We start from the raw sequence: 17,559 nt of genomic DNA, 5'->3' as shown, positions 1-17,559 counted from the left end.
GCTGCTCCCGGCGTGACCGCGTGGGGACGAACCGCGGTGCCGACCCGCCGCGAGGGGAGCGCCGTGCTGTGCCGTGCAGAGCCGTGCTGTGCCGTGCAGAGCCGTGCCCTGCCGTGCTCCGCGCCGCCTGTCCCCTCCCCGGGGGCGGTTCCGCCTCTGAGCGGCGGAGCTTCATATCGGCGGAGCTTCATACCGGCGGGTCGCCGCTGCTCGGTGCTGCCATGGGCCGGGTCCGCTCCGCTCCGCCGCCATGAGCCGCCGCCCGCTGTGCCAGCCCGGCCCCAACGGCACGGAACCCATGCGGCCGCGGGGTAACGGCACCGTGCGTTCGGCGGAGGGCTGCGGCGCCGTGTCGGTGGCGTTCCCGCTGACCATGATGATCACGGGCATCGTGGGCAACGCGCTGGCCATGCTGCTGGTGTCCCGCAGCTACCGCGCCAAGGAGAACCGGCGCAAGCGCTCGTTCCTGCTGTGCATCGGCTCGTTGGCGCTCACCGACCTGACCGGGCAGCTGCTCACCAGCCCCATCGTCATCGCCGTGTACCTGTCCGACCGCGTCTGGGTCAACGTCGACCCCTCGGGCCGCCTCTGCACCTTCTTCGGCTTCAGCATGACCGTGTTCGGGCTCTGCCCGCTCTTCATCGCCAGCGTCATGGCCGCGGAGCGCACTCTGGCCATCCGCGCCCCGCACTGCTACGCCAGCCACATGAAGACGCGTGTGACCAAGGCCGTGCTGCTGGGCATCGTGCTGGCCGTGCCCGCCTTCGCCCTGCTGCCCGTGGCCGGGCTGGGCCGCTACGCGCTGCAGTGGCCCGGCACGTGGTGCTTCATCAGCACCGAAGGGCACCGGCCCGGCAGCGTGCTCTTCGCCTCCGCCTTCGCGGGGCTGGGGCTCTTCTCGCTGCTGGTGACCGTGGCGTGTAACCTGGCCACCATCGAGGCCCTGGTGTCCCGCTGCAGGAGCAAGGCAGCCGCCTCGCGCTCCAGCAAGCAGTGGGGGCGGATCGCCACCGAGACGCTGCTCCAGCTGCTGGGGATCATGTGCGTCCTGTCGGCGTGCTGGTCTCCGCTGCTGGTAGGTGCCGTCGGGGCCGCGACGGATGGCGGTGCGGGTGGGGACGGCGGGCAGCGGACACAGAGGGCGGCCGAGGGCAGAGAGTTTGGAGAGAGAACCAAAATCTGTGATAGGAAGGAAGAGTGATGGAGTGGGGGGGGTTGTAAAGAAAGGGCTGAATGTGAGGAGACGGGGCTGGGAGGTGGCACTGAGGTCGGCGGTGCCATAAGCTGCGGCGGACGGGTCCGTACGGGGGTGCAGCACCGTGTGCTGCCCAGAGGGTTTGGAGAGGGGAAACAGAGCGGGGAATGGAGCCGCAGGGACAAGGGAAGCGGAACATCCCAGCGGTCCCTGCACAGCGGTCCCTGCACAGCGGTCCCTGTACAGCGGTCCCTGCACAGCGGTCCCTGCGTGCCCGTGGGACGGAGCCCCGCGATGTTGGAAGGAGTCGTTGTGTGCTTTTGATTTGCTCTCACTTTGTAGCAAAACTTACTCCGTGCTCTGAGCAAAAAGGTGCCGTGTGACTTTGTTGGCGCCCGCCGGTTGTCAGCAGGTTGCTCGCTCTGCCTTTTTTAGTGCAGCATTCAGGGCTTTTTAACTCGTTTTCCTTCTTTAAGAGCCCCTGTCTTGCTCTCCCTCTCTCGTGCCGCTTTTTGTCACACTGGGGCAGCCCCCTCTTCATGCTGTAAGAGGAGATGGGTTGCGTCCACATCTGCTTCTTCTGTATGGGATGAGGGCGCATCCAACTGCCCAGAGCCCCGAATTCAGCCATGGGAGGGCAATGTGCTTTGGGAACAGGCTGTACTGTTTGGAATCCCTCAGCAGGAGAGGGGCGAAGCTCACTTACATGATGGGTGCTGTGTGGCTGTATGGCACAGGGAGGATTTTTTCCCTTCTGTGCACTGAGAGCTCGAGCTCTGTGATGGAAAGGCTGGCAGAGCTGGCAGTTCACATGGTTGAGGTAAAAAATAGAAAGCAAATTAATTTAATCTATGAATATTATCCTTGTAAAGTTCCACCGAATCTCCAAAACAGCCCTGCCCCCAAAAGGAGCTCAGAGGCATCAAGATCACTTTCTAGAGATGATTAATAGCTTCTGATGGAAGTAACGTGTGGTCTGTGCTGTGGGTTTAGCGAGAACTCGAGTACAACACTCCCTGCTTCTGGCACCCAGGGGGTCGGAGCTGGCAATGCCGGCACTGAGGCTGCCGTGCTGCCCTTCCTGTGCTGCCGCCCCCGCAGCAGTTCTGTGGTTCTACAGGAGTTTGCTGCTTTGTGCTCATCCGTAATTAAAAGGGTAAAAAAAATGAAAGGAGAGTGATTAGAGGCAGGAAATGCATTGCCCCCTCAGTCCTTGTTCTCATATTCTTCCCATCCGGATGCAGGCACTGCTCTGTGCTCCCCCAGCTTATGGCAGAGCTGCTGTACATGGGCTGTTAGCAGCCCTGCAGCGTGGAGCAAAGGTGCCTGGTCTGGGGGGTGTCTGTCATCCTCCTTTGGGATGTGGATATTCAGCAAGTTGCTGACAGTGCAGGGATTCCCTGTGGTGCTTTACCTCCTGCAGTATTGCTCAGAGACCTGGAGCACAGAACAATGGGGGCTGGAAGGGACCCCTGTAAGCACTTCCCTATGGCAGGTGCATGGAGAACTGGATCACTCCAGCACCTCTCTAGGCTCTGAGCCAGAGCTCCGCCACGCTCCATGTCTTTGATTTGTGCTGTGTTTAGAGGAGGAGAGGAACTGTGTTCGTAGTACAGGCGCCAGCTCTTTTGGTGTGCAGTCAAGACCTCGCCTTCAGCATGGAGCACCTGAAAAATGCTCCACTTCCATAAGGTGCTGCTTTAGTTTAAGTGGCTTCCAGTGTGTGCTGCTCTGGTGCTTGTTTTGGTGCTCAGCTGCCAAACGTGACCACTGAAGTGAACCAGCAGCGGACCGGGACGCTCCTGGGGTGACGGAGACGTCATTCCTTGTTTGCTCACAAGCACAGCTGCACCCAGACTCTCATTCTCATAGTGATATTTTAGCAGCTCCAGGGTGCAAACTCACTCTCTGCCATGGTACTTTCAAGGCTATTCAAGCTGAAACACTCAGGTATTCTGCTGCTTTTCCTTTTAAGTGTGCAAAATGGTTCCAGAAAGCCCCTTTACTGAGAGAAGGGAGGCGGTGATGTCCCTGCTGAGGCACTCATCCTGTATGGGGCAGCACCGTGTCCTGCAGTGCCCCGCTTCCTCCCTGCCCTGCACAATGGGGCTGCTGTTGTCCATGCAGCAGGGAAGGCTCCTGGGATGCTCCATCCCTGGAGGTGTTCAAGGCCAGGTTGGATGGGGCCCTGGGCTGTCGTGTCCAGCATTAAATGTGGAGGTTGGTGGCACTGCCTGCAGCAGAGGGGTTGGGGCTTCATGATCCTTGAGGTCCCTTCCAACCCAAGTCACTCTATGATTCTATGACCTCCTGCAGCCAGGGTGCTGGACTTTGCTGTGCTGTATTTGTCCCACATAAGAGCACATCTGGATGGTAAAAATGAGACCACGTGCTTCCTGCAAGTGTGTGACTCCTCGTGTTCCTGCTCTCCTGCCAGCCTGCTCACCTCATTCACATCCTCGGCCTTCCCTGTAGGTCTCCAAGTGGACTGCAGGTGATTTAAGCCACGTTCCACAGGAACAGAAGGATTTGCTTGTGGTCCCTCTGCTGCACCGGAGCTGAGGGCTGCAGAGCTCACAGGAGGTGTGCGGTTCTGCTTTGTGTGCCGGCTGCAGGTGCTTTACTGGGGCAAAATGACAATTTTGACTCCAAGATAAGGTGGGACACGTCTGCGAGTATTAATAGATGCTATCAGGAAAAAGCATATCCTGCCTTAGTTGTGGTTCGCCCACCGCAGCTGCTCTTTATTTCATCTGGAGAGCCCTGTATTCCTTCTGCAGCTCTCTTTGCTTTGTGGGAGAGAATGGCTGAAGCGGCAGATTAATGCTAATGGGAGAGGAGAAGCAACATAAACAGATAAATCTTCCTGTCTTCACCATGCGTGGAAAACACGTTTGGATTTTTGGAATCTATCTCACGAGAAGGTTTTGCAGTTTGGGACCAGGAATTTCACTTCTGATTCTTGCCCCACATTCCAGAGCAGCCACTCAGCCCTCTCATGGCCTAAAAATACGCACCTCTGAGCACAGCAGCTATTTGCTGTCCATCTTGGGCTGCGGATTCAGCAGCGCAGCCACACAGATAACAGGAAACGCCCCCAGAGTGCAGCGATGTGGATGGGCAGCTGTGGGCAGAAGAGGAGCACAACATGGCCCCGAGTGCTGCCCTGCAAAGTGCTGCAGGAGGAACTTGTGTACGGCAGGGAATTTCTGCTGGTCTGCCATTGTAAACCATTGTAAACCATTTGGGTCCTACCATGGAGTGCCCGCGTGGAACTCGGCCGGTGGCAGCACATCACAGCACGGAGCCTGCTGGGAACACACCCAGAATTCTCTTGTGAGCTACAGTCAGACTTCACAAAGATCCACTTGTTGGCTCTGGATGCCACAGCAGCGCAGGTTCAGTGCTACTGCAAAGCTGTGCTCTGTGATGACAATAGGTTGTTACCTGGTTCATTGATTAACTTACCTGTTATGTTGCTCTTGGAGTTTGGAGCCCAAGGTTTGTTGGCACGGGTTGTGTGGTTCTTCTGACTTTGCTCCACCTGATGTTGTGTCTCTTTTTTTGCAGTCTTTCTCCTAATGAATTTAGAGGCCCAGTACAGACTGTGATAAACACTCCCTGAGGATATCAGGAAAAATTTCCAGTAAGGCAACTGATGCTCCAACAACTGTTCCATTATGTAACAAAGGCCAAAATAAGCAGCAGTTGCCTGCTTGAGAAACGTATTTTATTAGTCTAATATTTTTGTAGCTCCATGGATTCACTCACAAAAGAACAAGACAGTGAGGTCTGTAAAGCTTATAGAGGCTCCCAGATCATGGCCCAGAGGAGCTGATGGAGGGAGAGCAGCGCTGGGAGTGATGAGCACAGCTCGGTTCCCACCGGCTGCAGCTGGAGCACGGCGGGCACACATACATGGAGGGGCTGCTCGGTGGGCTGCCAGCACCAGGACTGTGCCAGGGCCCTCACGCAGCTGGGTAAGGCAGAGTGCAGAGCCTGGGTTGTGTGGGCACAATGCGTCTTCGGCTGTTTGGGGTGCCTGGGATCTGTACCCATATTCTAAAACATCTGCCTGCAATCGCTTTTCATTTTGGAGTGAGTTGAATGTAGCCGATGGAATCCTCAACTGCTGCTATTTAAAGAAACAAAAACAATTCTTCTTTGCTGTCGGAGCTGCCCCGCTGTCTGGACTGCCATGTGGAACTTCCATGGGAAGAAGCCTGTTGACTTTGAGGTTGGCAGAGCCCTGGCCCAGAGCTCAGAGAGGTGGGGGATCTTGTCCAGGGATATTCAGAACCCACCTGAATGCTTTCCCACACAGCTGCTGCAGGGAGCTGCTGTAGAGGTTGGACAGGGGGATCTCCAGAGGTCCCTTCCAACCCCTACAAGTCTGTGATTCTGTGCACTCTTCCAAGCCTTTTCCAAGGCCGCAGTCATTGTTCTGGTACCCAGAAGATCCCTTAGAGCAGAACACCCTGCAGGCAGTCCTGGTCCCCACTTGGGGTGGCTGTACCATGAAGCCCAGCCATCACCCGGCCATGCAGTGCTGCTTGAAGGCAGTGCTGTGCAGAGCCCTGGCTTGGCTCACAGTGCTGCCTTGCACTGGGCCCTTCCAGAGGCTGATGCTGAGAGCTCGTGTGGGGCTGTCAGTAAGTGGCCAGGCCGTATCCCCCAGCAGCTCCTGCGTGCTCAGGCCTGGCTGCTGCCCAGTGCCTGGGGCCACTGACCCTTGCAGACATGGTGAGCCCTCTGTACGGCGGAATAGAAGTGATGTAAGAAAGCCGTAGGGTTGGCTATAGAGTCAGGCAGCTCCTGGAGGTTTGAAACCACGTTCACATGGTGATAACTTTTCTGTATTTTGTCTTGTATGGGTGGGTGAGTGAGGGAGGAGCTGAATAGGGTCAGCACAGTGCTTAGTGCGAAGGACGTGCTGCACCACCTCTTGGCATCCCCATCACAATTGGCAGGCTCACTGCATTCAGTTCCACTGGATTTCCAGGCAGCCAAGGGCTTCAAGTCATGCCTAGAAAGGATTTGCATGCAATAAATGACTTGTCCAGGGAAAGTCATGGATGTGGCTGCCTGGTCCTCCGAGCCCCCATCCCTGGTGCTGGGTGCCTCCCTGCTGCCACGGCACAGGGCCCAGACCTGCAAACACAGAGAGCTGTCCCTGAGCTCTCCCCAGCTCTGGCTTCCCTCTGCCACCACACGTTGGAGCATCAGGAGCCGTGCTGCACACACAGCCAGGTGCAGGATCACGGCTCCGTGCCCATCACGCGGCTCACACGCGTCATTTGGCAGCGAGCTGCAGCCCTGGGGCTGCTCAGAACAGGTTTGGATGCCTGTGCTTATAGCTTATAGGCTGCTGGGGAAGGCTGCAGCACAAAGTGTGACGTAGCTTATCGGCACAGGAGTGAAACGCCTCTAAAGTAATGTATTTAATACAAGTGCAGTTGATATGGAAAGGTCAGGGGAAAACTTGAGACATACCAACCAGCCACCATGGAAAATTAAATATGTCTGAGAACTTTCAAATCATGATTCACGTTTCTTCTAGTTACACGTTGGTATGTGAGCATCTCAGCACCCATTGCAGAGATGGGGGGGAGGGGCTGCTGGGGACAGGCTGGGAGCCCCAGCACTGCTCACCTGGAGAAGGCTGAGAGGGATCTGATGGGCTCTGATCGATATCAGAAGGGCAGAGGTCAGGGGGAGGGGATCAGGCTCCGTGCATTGGTGTCCAACCTAAAGCACTTCCCTACAGCAGTTGCACAGGAAAGAAACCTGGCAGGATCCAGCTGTTCCTTGTAATTGAGATAATATGAAAATGAGAAAATGAGTCCCTTTAAGGCAATGCTGCAAGGTCAGAGCTTTCCCTTTACAGCCCAGGGCAGGATCTGGGGCAGGGAAGCAGCACGTGCTTCCTTGTGTTGGCACGAGACCTGTAACTGTTTTTCTGGCAGCAGGAACACAGCGGTGTGTGTGTGCCCTGATCCTTAGACACATACAGACCGAGCTGCCTGCCCAAAGCTTGTGCGTAGTTTCTGTGGTCATGGTTTGAATTGGACAAGGGAGGAAGAAATCCCTTAGAGAATCATAGAACCATACGAGCATTCCGGTTGGAAAAGCCCTCTCAGCTCCCCCAGCCCACCTCCCTCAGTGCCTCATCCCACAGCTCTGAACGCCCCCAGGGATGTGAGCCCAGCCCTGTGCAGCTGTGCAGTGCTGAGCGCTCTGTGGAGCAGAGATGTCCCCCAGCACCCAGCCTGCCCCTGCCCTGGCACAGCGGGAGGCCGGCACCTCTCGTCCCATCGCTGTTACGCGGGAGCAGAGTCCAACCCCCCTCCACTGTACTCCATCAAGATGTCACTGGGGATAATTGCACATAGTGATGCAGAGATGATCTCTTAACTGTGCCATTTTTCCCTTCCAACTCTCCTTAGGTAACGATGCTGAAGATGATCTTCAGCCACACATCCTTTGAGTCATGCAAGGGCTTCTCTGCAGAAACCCAAAGCTCAGAGCTCTACAAGGAGTGCAATTTCTTCTTGACAGCTGTGCGCTTGGCCTCCCTCAACCAGATCCTGGACCCGTGGGTTTATCTGCTGCTCAGAAAGATCCTGCTCCAGAAGTTCTGCCAGGCAGCCAGCGCTGTCTCCAAGTGCTCCAACAACGAGTGGAAGGAGAGATCCATCACGTTGTCAGATGAAATCCGACGGACAGCAGCATGATGGAGCGCAGATCTGCCTGCATGGAGACTGTGTTGGCCAACAAATGGCTTTATGTCTTACTGTGAATTGGGCATCTGCCGCGTGCTCACATCTCTGTAAACAGCTGAAAGCGGCAGTGCTGAGCAGCCTTAGAGTGCCAAGTAAGTGCTTATCCAATGTGCCAAAAATCCTCCATTGCAGACAAACGGATTGGTTTTCATAGAGTCATAGAATCATAGAATGGCCTGGGTTGAAAAGGACCACAATGATCATCTGGTTTGAACCTCCTGCTGTGTGCAGGGTCACCAGCCACCAGCCCAGGCTGCCCAGAGCCACATCCAGCCTGGATGGTGCTGAGTTCTGTTGTTACTGCAATTCCCAGCAGAGCTGCAGAATACGACTTGTTGTCTGCCTGAGTGGAGCTTGGAGGGGCCTTTTGGTTTTGTGTTAAGGTTGGAAAAGGTGATTTTCCTATCGGGACACTTGGAACAGATTGAACAGATTAATTATGGAAGAGATCCCCTCCTATGTGTAACCTTAACAATTAGATTATCTGCTTCAGAGAGTCTCTTGTCCTCGTTTTTCCGGATGGACAAGGAGAGAAAATGGCAGACAGCACATTAAGATGAAACGAGGAGTTTTGATTTGGATTTCCATGGCTTTGAGCAGAAGGTTGAGTTGTAGCAGTGATGGTGGATCATTCCCTTTTGAGAATGAAGGAAGCTGCACCTGGTGACATGCATGGTCCTGCTGGATGCGGGTTCTGTGTGGATGCTGGAGTCACTCAGTGCAGGGCAGGCAGCAGCAGTGGGGAAGCTGTGCTGCTTTGCCTTCTTTTTGATAGCAGCCTGTGAAGCTCCCACACATCACACAGGTTGCTGATAGCAGAGCAGACTATAAAACTACTTTGCACAGATGGAGAGAGTGATAAACAGGTTGTAAGAGGTGGTGAGCGTTCATCTTGCTGTAGATTAGCAGCAAAGGTTTACAGAGGCAAAGAGGCAGCTTTTATATGGGTGGTTTTGTTTGGAGATGTGCTCATCCAGGGACAAAACAGACGTCATCTGTTTCAGCAGAATCTGAAGCTTCTACATTATTGAGCTGCCCTATGGGGTGGGACAGGAGGGCGACTCCCTTCATTCTTTCTCTCTTTCTTCTTTCCTCCATGAAAACAAACATCAAGGATGTGGCAGCTTTGGGAATTCTGAAAAATGAAGCAGACTGGAAGAGCTGGGGACAAGGCTGTGCGTTATGGAGCCTTTCCTCCAGCCATTGTTCAGGTTTGAGTAGAAAAGCGAATCCTCACCCATTTGTCAGAACACCTGAGGCTCGTTTTCACAAGGACTGCATTTCTCCCCATTTTCTTTGCCTTTTTTGTAGATGATGGTCCATAATGTCTCCTGTCTAATGGCCTCCTAGGCAAAATTACATGCAATTACTGTATATCAGCTACTCGTCCACCGTGTGCTGTGTGCCATGTCATACTGAATTCAGGGGGCCTTAATGGCAAGTGTAATCCTGCATCGGCTGGGAATCTCTGATACAGAGCCTTGATTTTTGCTTCTCTGCCTTTGCTTGTAAAAGTACTCAAAAAAGAAACCTCTTTTCCTGTTCTGCTGTGATGCTGTCTGGTTGCTATCACCACATCAGGCAGCAATACCTCATCTGAGGGCAGAACCGCCATCTACAGAGGTCTGCTTTTGTGTGGATGGGTGTTGGAGTGCAGCTGGAAGCTGAAGTTCTGCTTTCCCCCGGATCCAGCCTAGAGCTGAGCTGGGCACCTGGCTGCAGTGCTGCCATGGGGCAGGAGGAGGCTCAGGGCTGCTCAGTGATGCCCAGCAATGCTCAGCACTGCTCACTGCTGGTGGGCACCTGTGTGCTCCTCACAGCTGGGAGCGTGGCATGGGGCACAGCTGGAAGCAGCAGCTGCCCCGGGGCTCTGGGAAGTGCCTCTCAGCAGTCCCAAGTTTTTAAGAGCTCTGTTGTGATCTACAGGCCTGATCTTGTGTCCAGAGGATTGCTGTTGTTCAGGCTGCGTGCACAGCGAGCCCGGTGCCTGCACAGTGTGTCAGGATGACCACAGGAATGGGGCTGAGCCGCTGGTGAGCCACAGGGCCGGAGTGTGGGTCCACTGGGGCTGCACGTGGTCAGCTGAAGGGTGACTCATGGCCTCCTCTATCAGCCCCTCTGCAGCCGCAACAGGAAAATGCTGTTCTTTCCTTTGACACAGAAGTGTAAAGTGTGTGGCAGTGGTTAAATGCACGAGGGCTTGTAATAAGCGAGTCGTGGATGGTTTCAGCTTTCCCTTAACATAGCTCTGCTGCTCCGTGCCTTTCCATAGTGAAGCAGGATGCATCTGAGTGTGGGCAAAGGCCATTCTCTTGGTCCCTGTGTGTGCTAACACTGAGAATCTACTCTAAATAACAGAAAATGGATGAGGATGCATGCTTGCTTTGTTTGCAGCCAAGGAGTGGGAGCAGTGTTTGTCACCATGCTGGCCACAACATGACATGGTGGGGGAACGTCCTTTCAGAGATGTTATTCAAAAAGCTTGAGCAGAAATTGAAGCTTTTCCTTCCCAACACTCGTTTGAGTGGCAAGGTGCATTTTTGTTGCATTTCTTTAAAGGTGCCTTTCTATGTGATGTATGTAAATTCCTCTATGGAAGCATTCCTAGTGCCCATTTCAATACGTTGTACTTCTGTCAGACTGTATGGAAGCAGTGAATGGAAAAACTATTTTGAGATCATTTGCCCTAAATACAAGCTTGTTTGTGTACCAACTCAATGTGCATCGTGTCTGTTGGAATAAAAGTGCAGTAGAATACCTGGTCCTGAGCCTGGTTCCTTTTGGAGCCCAGAGGCAGCCACAGGGTTGTCCTGGAGTGCGGCCGCTTCGCCATCACTGGGTTCTTCCCATACAACTTCCTGCCCCATGGAAAGAATCAGAATAAGGTAAATGTTGCCTTTTTAAAATAGAAGGACTACTTTGTTTGCATTATTCCTTTTTATTTTGTCACATGTTGTAACTTCAGCTCAGAGCTCCGGAGTTCCTGAAGCAGCACAAAGCCACGTGCTGTGTTGGAAGCCCCGCTGGCACACAGCAGCCAGTCCTGCTCTGTGAGTCACCACAAGGCTGCCGTGCAGTGAGCAGCCTTCAGAAGAGACACAGCAACTAATTACATGCAATTTTCCCTCATTTCCAACATCCTGCCTGTTTCCTTTAATGCTCCATAGCTCTGCAGGGATTGCCATGTGGCAGCCCCACATTGCGGCTTGGAGTACGCCTGGCAGCCCTTAGCAGACATAATGCACTCAGCAGCACTCACGTTTCCCCGTAGTTTGTTCCCACCATCCATTCTGGCCACCATTTGGAGGTCCTCCCAAGGAAGCGGCCCTTCAATGGGGCACAGGGTGCTGGGGAGCAGAGGTGCATCTCCACCTGCAGGGAGCACAGAAGGGAGGCACGGGCACTGCACACAGTGACAGCGAGAGGAGCTGCAGGGGGCAGGAGGAAGCTGGGATATGATCAGTGGCAAAGAGTGAATCATAGCCCATACAACAAGAGTGAGGTGGTCAGAGACCGGAGCAGGTCTGCTATGGGGCCAGGCTGAGGGCTTGGGGTTACCTCACTGCGGCCATCAGTACTTGAGGGGAACTTAAAAACAGGAGGAGGGTGACTTTTAACATGGTCTGATAGCAACAGAATGAGGGGAAATGGCTTCCAGCTAAAAGGGGAGATCTGGGTCAGATGAGAGGGGAAAGCTTTTCACCCAGAGGCAGTGAGGCCCCAGCACTGCTGCCCAATCCCCAGAGGTGCTGAGGCCACGGATGGGTCCTGGGCAGCTGGAGCTGGAAGGTTCTTGTAGCCCTACCGGTCTGTGACGCTGCTTCTCTGAAATGCTGTGTTCTGTTTCTTCCATTCACTTGAATGAGCAATGCTTTTAGATAAGATAACATTAATTTAGAGTAAACACTTGGAAGTACTCTGGGGACCAGTGAAGACGATGACAGCTGGCAGACGGCACCAGTGCAATAAAAGCCTGAACTTTTGGATATAGCTGTGTGAGTGCAGCCTCAGACCCAGCCCCACCAGTGCCATCGGCACACCCCAGCCACCAGCAGCCCCAGGCCACCCAGCCCACACTTCAGCAGCCCTGGGGCTGTTTTGGGGACCAGGGAATCACAGAATCCCAGCACGGCTGGGTTGGAAGGGAGCAGGAATCAGCAGAGTGTGGTCCCTGGGCTGCTCTGTTCCCCAGGCTTGGGCCCTTCAGATTCTTCAGATCTCTTCTGAGGAATGCTGGAAGGGCTCCGACACCAGAAAGGTATTTACTGCAAAAGCCCTGAGGGATACGGCCGCCTTTATGAGGACAGCATCTGTGGGGCTGCTTTCTGGTTCACGTTCCAAGGGCTGGTGCCTGCAGGTGGGCGGCCGAGCCCTGCTCCTTGTGACGCTTCTCGTGCATTCCCAACCCACTGCCATCTCATTCAGAACTGTGGTTATAAATTAACAGATGCTGCTTTTATTCCTTACCACGTTTCTCCCCCAGGAAGCGTGGGAGCAGCACGAGCCACTGAACACATTTGGTGGTTAACCGGAGCCCTTTGGCACTGCGGCAGTGCCACCCCTGGCTGCCTAAACCAGTTGCCAGGTGCCCAAGGGAGCCCAGATTCAACCAAAACATCATCAGTCCATAACTATGTGGTGCTGGACCTGCTCCCAGGTTGCTCACACTGCTGGCACAGTGTTTCTGCTCCCACTGGAAGGGCCAGGTACCCAGTTTGCAGCAGGGTGTTGGCTCTGAGCTCCCATCCCTCCCCAGAGCACGGCCCCAGCGCACCACGGCTCACAGGGATGCACGGGCACTCAGCACTCAGTTGGGTCACTGCAGAAGATAAAAGGGCCACTTTGAATATAAATATGTTAGATATGTTCAAAAGCATTTTATTAAAGACAATGTATTTATATTTGGGGCCGCTTTGTTTTGATAATAAATCGTAGCAGAGGGTAGGAGCCCCAGTTATTATGACTTTCTCTAAACACAGCCATCTCACAGCCCTTGCCCGCCCTTCAGCACGCCGCTGTTTGCACTGAGCGGAGCCGCAGTCACCGCACACACAAATAAATCCAGTGCTTATAAAGGCTCGTGGCCCTGCGGATGGAAGGAAACGCACACCCCATCTCAGAGGGACTTTATAGTGTGAAGCATCAATTCCCAGCAGTTCTGCAGTTTATATGCTGCCGGGTTGAAGCCAGCTGGAGTTCTGCCTGGTGTGTTTGCAATTCACTGGCTCTGGATGTGAAGAGGCCTTAAAGAACAGAAACAAAAACTCACCCAGGAACCCTTTGTCCCCTTTTGGGCATCATTTTTTCCTGTCCTGACAAGTGAGGAGAAGGTCACTGCTCGCTCTGCCCCATCCCACTGCCCTGCTCCAGCCCCAGCTTACCAGGATGTGAATCCATGCAAAACTGCATCTTTTAGCTCAGATGTCAGTCTAAATCTTTGGCTATTGAAATTTAAACTCTTTACATTATAAGGAGCTTCTGAACTCCTGGCATCTTACATGCTTTGGTACCATGGGGATGAGGAGATGCAGCTGTCTGCAGGGTGCCTTGCTGAGCCCAGTGAATCGCAGTGGCTCAAGGCTGAAGCCTGGCAGTGTCTGATTACAGCTGATGTGCTGCGTGCTTGAAGCAGTAAACACAGCCTTAAACCCATCTGACACAGAGGAGTCTCCATCTCTTGGCACATCCATTTGCAGCCCAGTTCCTCGTCAGGTAACACCAAAGCTGGAGCCCTGATGCTGGGTTGCTCCCCTTACCCTGGTGTCCCGCCTCTCAGCAGCCCTTCCTCGGCTCCAAACTGCTTCAGATTTTATCTTCAGTGTGTGTTACTGCTGCACCTACGGCTGGGGGCACAGCTGGACCTCCCCAGGCCCAGGGGCACCCAGCTCCATCCTGGGGTCACCCACCAGAACCCTCATCCATGAGGAGGTCTCACTCTGCAGCAAAATGTATTTCTAATTCAAAACCAGCCATTCCACAGCTTCATAAACTGATCAGAAATTCAGAGGAGATAACACTGCGGTCACCTTAAGGAAGTTTAATAAACTGAGTGCTATTGATTATCTTTCTTATTGAATAAATGTGCAGTCCTACCCTACCTCTTGCTGATATGGATAATGAAAGCACACGTTTGGTGTCTGACAACACCAATACATCCCAGTTGCTCAGCCCTTGGCGGTGTCCTCCTGCCACCCACGATGACAGCTGCTGCCAAATCCATCCCTAGAATCTGTACCCACCATCAGAAGAGCTCAACCCCAAGCCGTGGCTCCCAACCCAACATTCAATTGCTCAAGGAAATGGCCTAAATGCTGCCCCTGGTGCCTGTGTGCTGCCTGTGGGCTGCAGGTGTCACTTGTTGGAAAGCCGGGCACACATCTGTCTGGGGACAGCAGAACCCACAGCGCAGTCTGTGCCAGTGGCCAGGCACAACATCTTATCTCCTTTTCTGCACTTATGCTTTTCAAACCCACCTGCAAAGCCACCACGGGCAGGTCTGGCCCTGCTCCCCCCTCCTGTGTATGCGCTGAACCAGCAGCATTATCTAATGTCCTGGAAATGAATTAGTATTGTGGCAATGTCAATAAATTAGCTTGATTACAGTAACAATGCAAAAGTTAATAATTCAGCTGATATTTTACTGGACCCATTTGCAGCTATCGATTGGCTTTATGTAGACATTACTTGTAAGCAAAGCACGTGCATGGCTGTGACCGCCCGGTGCCCACAGAGCTCAGGGGAAATGACCCACAGCCATCACAAGGCCCTTGGTGTTCTGTAACGATTGCTGATGAGCCCACCGAGGCACAAGGTCTCCCCCCAGCCCTGCTCTGTGCAGCCAGGAAGGTTGGCAGCTTTTTGAACCATAGAGCCACTGAGGCTGGAAAAGCCCTCTAAGACGCCCAGGCCCATCCCATCGCAGTCCACCATGCCCACATCCCTCAGTGCCACATCCCCACGGCTCTGAACACCTCCAGGGACAGTGACCCCCCACCCCTGGGCAGCTGTGCAGTGCTGGGTGCTCTTTCAGAGGAGAAATATTTCCTAATACCCACCCTCAACCTCTCCTGGCACAACATGAGTCCATTGCTGTTGCTCTGCCCCCTGGCAGCCCAAGGACAGTCACTGTTGTGTCTGGGACGTGTCACAGCCCGGAGCCGACTGGCCCCAGCAGCCTCAGGGTGCTTGCACAGCCCCTGGAAGCCATCAGCTGTCTGCTGGCACAGCACCCAGACAGCCTGGGGTGTCCCGTCCTCCTCCTTTTTCCTGAAATCCCCGGCTGAGTGGTGTCCCAGGAAATGAGGGCTGTGTGCCAGGACAGATGGTCACTGTGCCACACAGCGGGCAGCAGCTGGACATGGGACCCACCATGCCCCATGTCCCCAGCCCAGGGGCTGCCCTGCTCAGCTCCCAGTGCTGGCAGAAGGTGTGAGGGACGGCAGTGCTGTTCCAGACACGGCCCACCAGCACATTTGGCACCGGCCCCACATCACGGCATCCAGAGTGAGCTTGTAACACACCTGGAAACCTCATTGGTGTCTCCAGGCACTTTGAGACACACTACAACACCCTCCAAGCTGCTTTTGCGGTACAGGTGACGCAGGAGAAGGTCCGGATGTGTCTGTAGGGTCAGGAAGGGCAGACAAACCACAGTCAGAAGAATAACCTTTGCACAATTTCCACTGATGTCTCCCGGCCGCTGGTGGGGCTTCTAATTTCATTTGTTTGTCAGCAGCCCTCTCCCTTTGGAACACAGTGTTATTTTGGCAATGCTCCTCAGAGGGATCTCTGCTGAAACACGGAAAACATTTCACAACGGAGCCTGGCGAGCTCCGCCAAACACCAGTTGTGTAACGAGATGGGCGATTATTAATTAGCATCCATGCAAGATCTGCGGGAGGGATCAGGGCCCTGATCTGCTGTAAGTGGTGGCACATCGTGACTTTAGGAGTGAGGGGCCAGGAGAGATGAGCCATGTCCAGCAGCACAATACCTGTTCCCACTGCATCCCCACCACATCCCCACCACATCCCCATCACATCCCCACCATAGCCTCACTGTGTGCCCAGCACTGTCCCTACCATGTCCCCCTGCTCCTGTGCCCAGAGCACTGATCTCAGCCAGGCACCATGCTATAAAATGGCAGGTGTGACTCAATAATGCCTTTTTTTCCCATTACGAAGGGCCTTGCTTCCTAGAAACCAGTGCTTTATGGTAGAGGGGAAAATAAAGCAATAACAGGAGCATGAACAGGAAAAGAACTTTCAGGATGTCTGGGGAGCTGTTGCAGAGCATATAACAAAATCTGTACAGCCAGTTCAATACACTAAATGGAAATGGATGGCTGTTCACTTTTCCCCAGCCAACAGTGCAACACCACTTTGTGTGGGTTCTGTGGTACATTTTAGGCTGCACAGCTCAGTTGTGTGTGAGCAGCAGCTCTGGATGCACCACAGCTGGTGGAGAGTGCATCATTAATGACAGGTTCAAGGCATTCATTCGGAGGACAATTAAAAGCCATTGGGTCATTAGGCTGCCCATGCTCCCAGTCCAGGCTCTGCTTGTTCTGTCAGGGGTCACCGTGGTTGTCCATTTCTTACTCATCAGCTGCACCTCCTGGGCTGCTCCTCACTGGGTGGGACCCTTGGAAAGGACCTGGGCGTCTGTCTGATGGGACAGCTACACCATATGCCAACAGGCAGCATCTTCCACCTCCAATTCCTTGCTCATTCCTAAAGTCTCCACACACACTGATATGCCGATGTCCATCTGCCTCTGGCCTTCCTGATCCGAGCCATTTCAGACAGGAGAAATGACTTCTTCCCAGCTTTCTGATTGATTTTCTGTCCCTACAATGATCTACATAGAACATATGGTCCTCCCAAGGACCTTCTTCCTCCCCTTGGCACTGCAGCCGGGCTGTCACGGCACAGGACAGGACTGACTGTGGAGGGTACATCTCAGAAGCCCGACAGCACCATAAATCCAGCACAACAGCAACAATTTGTTCCTTTTCTGGGAAGCTTCGTACAAAGAATTTGTTATCTCCATATCTCTGCTGCTCACCTGCCAGAAACAAACCCTCCCCTGCATAATGCACAGAGCTGTGTGCAGGAGAACCGCACTGCAAGCTGCCTCCTAGCACTGCCATGGGATGGCAGCTGCTGCAGCCCTCAGGCCCCCAAGCTGCCAGGGGCCATGAGAGCCAAAGGGACGCGGAACAACAGCAAGCACCAGAGGAAACTCCTGAAACGTCCCACCATAGGGCTGCCGTGGAAGAAATGCTGAGGCCTGGCAAGGCTTGGTGAGATTTCATAGGATCACTGAGCTTGGAAAAGCCCTCAAAGATCCCCAAGCAAACCTCCTGTGCACCCACAGCCACCTCTTCCACTGCTGGCACAGTGCTCACCTCCTGGGCACCCGCAGTCACAGAACCTGGGCGCAGTGTTAACACAGCACCCACACTCTGCCTTAGCCAGGGGGCTGCGAGGGGCTGCTTTCAGAGCACAGCAGCCACGTGGTTACTGAGTGACCACATGCAGTCAGGGGGAAATTCAAACATAGTGATGCTGAATTATTCCC

The 17,559-nt window shown here is 54.0% G+C and overlaps 1 protein-coding gene across 1 annotated transcript; it reads left to right on the top strand.

Moving 5' to 3' along the window:
• Positions 1-109: 109 nt before the first annotated feature.
• PTGER3 (prostaglandin E receptor 3) lies at positions 110-10,739 on the top strand. The gene is made up of 2 exons (XM_015870909.2): positions 110-1,075; positions 7,642-10,739. The coding sequence occupies exons 1-2, from the start codon at positions 251-253 to the stop codon at positions 7,927-7,929; spliced, it is 1,113 nt and encodes a 370-aa protein (XP_015726395.1). The 5' UTR covers positions 110-250; the 3' UTR covers positions 7,930-10,739.
• The last annotated feature ends 6,820 nt before the right edge of the window (positions 10,740-17,559 follow it).

This window comes from Coturnix japonica, chromosome 8, assembly GCF_001577835.2.
Source record: "Coturnix japonica isolate 7356 chromosome 8, Coturnix japonica 2.1, whole genome shotgun sequence".
Taxonomy (NCBI): domain Eukaryota; kingdom Metazoa; phylum Chordata; class Aves; order Galliformes; family Phasianidae; genus Coturnix; species Coturnix japonica.
This window is presented reverse-complemented; position numbering and strand designations above follow the sequence as displayed.

Excerpts from the sequence above, each read along its gene's own strand:
- PTGER3 (XM_015870909.2), top strand. The coding sequence starts at position 251 with ATGAGCCGCCGCCCGCTGTGCCAGCCCGGCCCCAACGGCACGGAACCC. Across the intron at positions 1,076-7,641 it reads CGTGCTGGTCTCCGCTGCTG|GTAACGATGCTGAAGATGAT; the intron begins GTAGGTGCCGTC and ends AACTCTCCTTAG.